This window comes from Maylandia zebra, linkage group LG19 (genome assembly GCF_041146795.1).
Source record: "Maylandia zebra isolate NMK-2024a linkage group LG19, Mzebra_GT3a, whole genome shotgun sequence".
In the NCBI taxonomy this organism is placed as follows: Eukaryota; Metazoa; Chordata; class Actinopteri; order Cichliformes; family Cichlidae; genus Maylandia; species Maylandia zebra.
In genome coordinates, this window is record NC_135185.1 from 30322683 (window position 1) to 30330049 (window position 7367).

General features: G+C 40.2%; 1 protein-coding gene across 1 annotated transcript; it reads left to right on the forward strand.

The window, feature by feature from the left end:
• The first annotated feature begins 2555 nt into the window (after positions 1-2555).
• On the forward strand, positions 2556-6078 carry LOC101476365 (rho-related GTP-binding protein RhoV-like). The gene is made up of 3 exons (XM_004540884.3): positions 2556-5125; positions 5206-5264; positions 5349-6078. Exons 1-3 carry the CDS (start codon positions 4966-4968, stop codon positions 5796-5798), a joined length of 669 nt encoding a protein of 222 aa, XP_004540941.3. The 5' UTR covers positions 2556-4965; the 3' UTR covers positions 5799-6078.
• Positions 6079-7367: the final 1289 nt, after the last annotated feature.

Here is a 7367-nt window from a genome sequence, read left to right on the forward strand (position 1 = left end):
TTCTCTCGTGGAAGTGTGTGAAAACTAGAATATATACCAGCATCTTTAAAAAAATCAGAAACCTGTGTAAACCCACATTTGTACTTTAGGAAAAACATATATTAGCTCAGCTTATATTTTTGTTACGGAGCCAGGTCACCTGCTGGCCGTACCTTTATACGTACTGCATAAATGTAAGTTCAGTATCAGTATTCTCAACTAAGTTCCGAGGAATTTCAAAACTATACCATGGAGTCCACTGTGTGGAAATATCAGCATTAGCTGACTGATTTTTAGAACTTCATTCAGTATTTTTTTTCATTCATATCTACAAAGCTAGTAAATGTGTAACTGCCAGGCTGCACATGAGCTAGTTTAAACTAAACGTTTCTCTGCAAATATCGATATAACATCCATAAATATTGATTAGTAAATGCATGTGAATCAACATAAAAGAAAGCTATTATTTATCCTTCTTAGAGTGATCTAATTCTTATTTTTAATTCAGACAACAAAATCTTCTCATAGTTTTAATATTGCTCAGTTGTGACTCATGTAAAGTCCCAGCAGGCGTAACATGTTTGTCACGTCCCGCAGCGTTCCTGAGGAACGCGAAAGGAGACCTTCGGCGTTCTTATGGTACGCGGCGGGTTATGGCTGGAATCCAGTGCAATGACGCTCCCGCGGTAATGGACGTTCCAGCCCTAACCATAACCTTATTCCTGATCTTAACCAGGACTATAATGATGTTAAATAGCGTGTTTCGAAGCGATTTGAAGAAAAAGAGCGAACATGTGTAGACGGAGTCCAGACGGTTCTCATGTCCTCTTTTTTCCGAGGTCGTCATTTAGGAACGTGGTGGGTAGCGGAAAGCGTAATGTGTTGACGATTTGTCACCTAGCGTAAAATGTTACGCTTTGGGAGCGAGAACGTGTTGCAGAAAGAAGATCAATCGATATCTACAGAAATTCATCAACTTGTCCTAAAGCCACTTTGCATAGAGGATGATTTAGAAAACATTTTTCAGGGCTTTTAAATGTGTGTTAATAATCCACATTCCCATGGTGCAGACAAATAAATATTTTTTTTAGTTTTTGAACAGGTTCATGGGAGAGCAGCTCTTTTTTCACTGAGGGCAGAGGACAGACCCCTTACGATGCTCTCTGGAGGGTAAAGTGGGATTAGTCTGCTGCTTCTGGACCCCAGCAAGGATTTAATGGAGCAGAGGTAACTAAATTGGCATGGGTTCTTGCTGGCTAACAAAAGCCCCCAAAATCATTAAGCTTTACTTAAAAATTGGGGCAGGATGACTTACCATAAGCTGGCTCAGATCCAAATGGCTACAATGTCAATCCAGATTAACTGAAAATGCACTGATACCACAGTGCATCTCAATAACTGGCAACAAGGCAAGAATACAAGCAAGGGTCATGTGCAGAACAGACGAAATCCACACAAGTCTCAACGTGAATCACTTTGTGTGGTGAGCATAAGGTGCGAGAATTTGAGATTCACTGAGAAGAGGGCCGCAAAAAAACTGAAGCGGTATCATCACACTAACCCAGCTCCCTACTATCCCTGCACTACTAAAAACAAGTCCAGGTCTGAAACTCATTTATAAACTGGAAGGTCACTCCTACTATATGAACAGTGCCTGGCACAGACTTCCTTCGTCATTTTTGTCTAGCGCTAATAAAAAGTTGAAAGTTTTGAGATGGTGTCAACAACATCAGGACGAAATCTTCCTTTCACTCCCTTGAGCTGGTACGTGTGAGTTCCTCAAGCTTCGCTCTTCTGGACAGAGACCTCGAGGTTGTGTTTTTTATACTAATATGCTGAAGCAATAGAGTAAGTTATGTCAAAAATGTACCTCCTTAACTTAGCATGTTAGTTTTTATGATTGTCTGGCATATCTGCTTTGGGAGTTAGCATTTATTAAAGTATTTAGTACAGCTGCTAGATTAGGTTTTCTCATAGATTCAGAGTGGAGCATGTTAGTGAGGGCCGCACGGAGAAGACTGAACACACAAAGCACTGTTTTGTGAGTGTTTGTAATTGGACTTTTCAGAGAACAGTGGTTTATACTAGAACAACTTAAGTTTAATGACGTATAAGGTAAAGTGTTCCTGTTATGTGGAGTGTGATGGATGCACCCCTCCTGCTCTAATCCTCATCTACTTAAAATGAGATACAGGAAATGTTATGCAAATGGCTTGTTTATCAATCCATGTCGGCATCAGCCACTTGTTTTGTGGCCTGAGAGTGCCATGCTGAGCTCCGGCTTAGGGGGCAGCATAATCTTTTAACACCTATCTGGCAGAGATTCCCTATTGTTGTCAGATTTGATATGAGACAGGAAGTGCAGGCAGATGTTGAGTTTATTTTTAAAATACTGGGCTAATAGTTTGGGTCGAGACGGATGCGTTTGTGCTGATCTCAAACTATGCCTTTAAATAAATAGACTGCAGTCAGAGCACACTGACAAGATTTATCACTACATATTGAAGGTGTGGAATTTGAAGTGAGCTCTATGCATGCCAGAGGGCTCTCCTAAGCCACACACACAGAGAGTCTCTTCCTAAGCAGATTACCTAAATAAATCTATGTCGGTATTCACTTCTGCATGTCTAGTTATACAAAAATAGACCGTGGGAATGCATAGACTAAACATGTTTATAGCAACGTATGCATCCCAGGACACTGAGCCATTAACACTCTGCTGACATCTGCTGCACGAGTTAAGGGTGATGCAAGCCTTTCACAGACATTTGCTTCTATTTGAAAAGCTCTGTGACAGATCTGAGATGATAAAAGAAAGTTACAGAAAAACAATCTTTGGATGCAAGGGTATTTAAAGACGACTTCCTGCATTTGACATTTACCTTGGATTAAGGAACAGCACATTGTGACTCACAGCTGTCAAAGGTGTAGCATGGGAGTTGAGCAAGCAGAATGATTTGTATGGAGAGGAGGTGGGGTGGGGACCAGATGTTGTCCTCCTACCACGGGGAATAAACTCTATCACTCGCACCGCAGGTGGTGGGAAAAGGGGGGAGAGAAAGGGAGAAGAGAAAGAGTAAGTGAGAAACAACGGCAAACAGGAAGCAGAGACCTTACAACACAATGCTCGCAGAGTTTCCTGCAGGTTCAGACAGATAAGGAGCAACACTTTGTTTAAAGCTGCAGTTTCAACCCCCCAAACGTTTCCCGGGCTCTAAAATATGTTGCGCCGCTTGCTGGTACAATTCTTCTGCAGTACAGCTGTGATATGTTGGAGTGCAAAATTTGGATTGTTTGCGAGGGAAACAAGCTCAAGGCTCAGTGCAAATGTTGCAACAAGACATGACTGCAATAGCAAGTTCAATTAAGGAAAAGTACAGTAAGATAATAACCAATTATTTTTGCAGACATTACTAATATTACCATAATGGCTTTTTTGTAAGGTCAGAGACTGGCCTTAAAAGTGTGGCGTAATGTAATCTAGATGCTGGATCATAAGAAAATGACTCCAGCTGCATTATAAACCAATTATAAATCAGTTGTGCAGAAGAGGTTTTCCAAGCCAAAGTTTTATTAATTTATGATTTTTTGTATTTGGTCAAAACTTCCATAACGTCAGGCTTAAAATGCTTTAAATAACTTATTTAATGCATTTGGTATTTCTGCCTAGAAACACAAATCAAATGCATGATGGGAATTCAGACAAACTACAGACTTCACAATTAAGCAGTTTCCCCTGAACTAAGGCCAGCATGTGATCAAAGAATTATCAGTGTGAGCTCCTTTAACGTACTGTGATTAGTTATACTAGCAGAGTAATATGCTGAGTTTCTGCAGATGTGGAAGTCGCTGAATTGCAGATGCAGTCTGTATGAGTGTGTTTGCAACAGAGGAAATGTAAATATGAGATTTAAAAAATATATATTTGGGATTTGTGTGTGTGTGTGTGTGTGTGTGTGTGTGTGTGTGTGTGTGTGTGTGTGTGTGTGTGTGTGTGTGTGTGTGTGTGTGTGTGTGTATTTATGAACCCAGTCACCCTGAAAAAAAAAAAAGACAGATGGGACCTGACATCACTACTATGAACTGGACTTGATGACAAACAATGACCTCCACTACTTCCCTTCAGCTCTGCTCTTTGCTCTTTGCGTGGAAGAGTAAAGCTGGTATTGAAATGTAATGTATATACCCAATGAAAACAAACCGGCCTGAGAAATGTTGTTTGGAGCTTCTGGGTGCTGAATATTTCGCTGTGTACTGATTAAAGGAATATTAAAATGAAAAAAAAAACGGTAAGCTTATTTTCTGTCACTTCAGAAAATAAAAAATAATTTTCTGAAAGTTGTGAATGAGTCAGAATAATTACCTTTTCTGGTTCGTTTCACGAAATCAAGAAACTGCACCTGAGTGAAGCACCGTGAAGTACCCGCTCCATGCTGGAGCAACACTGCCCTCTAGTGGCCGGCGATGGTATTACATCACTGTCGCGCGAACATAATGCATCTCCGCACAGAAGAGAATTTAGGAGTTCGTAAATCTACTCTCGCGATAATATCGACGTTATTACTACAGCTGTTCACGTTAGTATATTCAGAATTGGGCATGTATAGAGTTTGTAAAGTCTTCCACAAATTTGTGTGTGTTAAGTTTACACATTTACAAACAAGCACTCTGCGAAATAAAATTAATTATCCTCTTATGCCGTCTTTAACGTCCAGTTAAGTGACCTTTATTGGATGAGTCACATCGAGTGTTTGGTGGGAGTGACTATGTAAATCTGCATCAAACGGAAACAGTCAAAGTGTTGAGAAGAGGTCACTCATCTGATTGGGCGCCTTTGTTCTTTCAAATCGAGGTGGCCTTCTCCCTTTATTGCCACTAACAGGCCCCCGGGGTGGAAGAAGACATGTTTTACATTAGTGCTGCACTCCTGCATAGACTTTCGCACTGCTGGGATTCTAAGATAGTGCAGTGATAATATAAGGGAAGATGGCCTGTCATAGAACTGATAAAGCAAACAGAATGAGAGAAGAAGTGAGCTGCATGCTGGTTGGTGATGGAGCAGTGGGAAAAACCAGCATGGTTATCAGTTACATCTTCAATGGATACAACACTGAGTACAGGCAAACTGCATTTGATGTTTTCACAGGTAAGTGAAGGAGCTCTTTTATTTAAAGGTCAGATATTTCACCCAGCAATAAAGCCTGCTTGTCTCTACCTAACGTCCAGGATTAGTTCATGTGAATGGAATCCCAACCCACATTAAGCTGATAGATACTGCTGGACAGGTAATTATCACATATCACAGTTTTTTTTTTCTAAACAGACAAGTGGGTCCAGTGCTTCTCATCTCTCAATGTTTGATCTATCAGGAGATGTTTGGCCATCTGCGCTCTCTGTGCTATGCCCATGTGGACGTCTTCATCCTCTGCTTCAGCCTCGTCAACCCCATCTCATTTGACAATATCACCTCCAAATGGATCCCACAGATTCGAGCCGCCAACCCAATCTCCCCCATCGTTCTGGTTGGAACTCAGTCAGACCTTCGACACAGTGTGGACGTCCTCATTCATCTGAACCAGCGGGGCACCAGACCGGTGCTCTTTAACAAGGCCAGACGGCTCGCGAGCAGGATCAGAGCTCATGACTACGTGGAGTGCTCGGCTCTCACACAGCACAACCTTAAAGACGCCTTTGACTGTGCTGTATTTGCTGCCATTAAGCACAAGCACGGTGGCACTAAATACAAAAAGATCAATTTGCTTAACAGTTTAAAGTCTCTTTATGATGGTGGATGGAGGAAAATCTTTAGATTCTTGTGATCTGAAATCCAAAGTGCAGAGCGGGTATCCTCACTCGACCGTAACAAACCATGATTTTTGTTTTTTTAAACAAAGTGTCTGTCTACAAATTGTGGGCTGTGGATTTAAAGAACTGATCTCAAAATCTCCATCTTTGTGTGAAATGTGACAAACCGGACAAACGGTGACTTCAGCCAGCTACACTTCCTCTCTTTATACCTTTGTGTTTCTTGTTTCATATTTTGGCTGTTGTTGTTATTATTTATATTTCTGTGTGCTAGGTAAGTTTTGTAATAAATGGATTAAGAAATGCAGTGGTTGTGATTTGCTTGCTTTCAAAAAGACAACATCAAATTTAAGGATTTGCCTTTAGAAGTTACTGTCAGTGAAGAAACGGAGGGAAAGCGCAGACTGGCATTTAGGACAAATGGTCCCCTGCTGCTGCTTTGAAGTGCTACTTTACAAGATAAAAGCCATTTAAATCCATCCTGAGCCTGAAGCCTGATGATGGGACTTGTTTCCCAAACCTACTTTTAAAACACCCACCCACATTTTCCTAGCTATGGCGATGATTGGTAATGGAGTTTTAATTTCAGTGATTAGATTAAGGATAAGATTTGGCCAACTAGAAGCAACAGGTAGATTTGGATTAGATATTAATTTAAAGAGATATTTAGAGCTTTTCACAATGTTGTGCTTAACAGGACATTATCGTAGACCATGGGCTAGACCAACTGGTTGTTCTGTCAGTGTACGGTAATTTAAATGCACTTTTAAGATAAGAGAGAGATAAGATAAGATAAAACTTTATTAATCCCTCGGGTGGGTTCCTCTGGGAAATTTGGTTTCCAAAAAAGCACAGCACCGACAGAAGTTACAGAGTTACAGAATATTATATATATATATACACATATATAAGTACAGAGACATATATACATAAAATATACAAAGGGGATAAATAGAATAAATAGGAATAAAAATAAAAATACAAGTGAAATTGCACATTTCAAGTCTATTGCACCGTTGACTATTAACAAAAGTATTGCACAGTGAAGTGAAGAGGCACTACAGCTTAGTTGTTCCCCCCTCCTTTGTCCTCCTGTTTCCCCTCCCTCTCCCCTCCAGAGAGGAGTTAAACAGTCTGATGGCGTGTGGGACAAAGGAGTTTTTAAGTCTGTTAGTTCTTGTCTTTGGAAGAAATCCCAAATTAATTAATCCCTGCAGTATGTGAATATAATAAAAAGAAGTGCAATTTCAAGAGTATGTTTCAGTTTTTCTACTTGATAAAGAAATGCTGTGGTTGACTAATGAAATCTGCCAACATTACTCTTTGGACTTAAATTGTAAAATTACAGAAATATAACTTTTTGGGCCAAATTGGAGTTTTTGCTTTATGTTTGACACACCTGGTCTATATGACATTTATATCCATATTTATATCCATATTTATATCCAGTTTATATCCATATTTATATCCAGTAGATATCATCTCTTGCAGATCTCAGTGTTATCTGCAAATGTTACAGTTCATGCAGACTCCTGCCTCACCTCATCTGTCAGCCTGTCCGTCTCCACTACAAACAAGAAGGG

Bases quoted from the DNA above. Each gene is read 5' to 3' on its own strand.
- LOC101476365 (XM_004540884.3), top strand. From the start codon at position 4,966: ATGGCCTGTCATAGAACTGATAAAGCAAACAGAATGAGAGAAGAAGTG. The intron at 5,126-5,205 runs GTAAGTGAAGGA...CCTAACGTCCAG, and splicing joins TGCATTTGATGTTTTCACAG to GATTAGTTCATGTGAATGGA. The intron at 5,265-5,348 runs GTAATTATCACA...TTGATCTATCAG, and splicing joins TGATAGATACTGCTGGACAG to GAGATGTTTGGCCATCTGCG.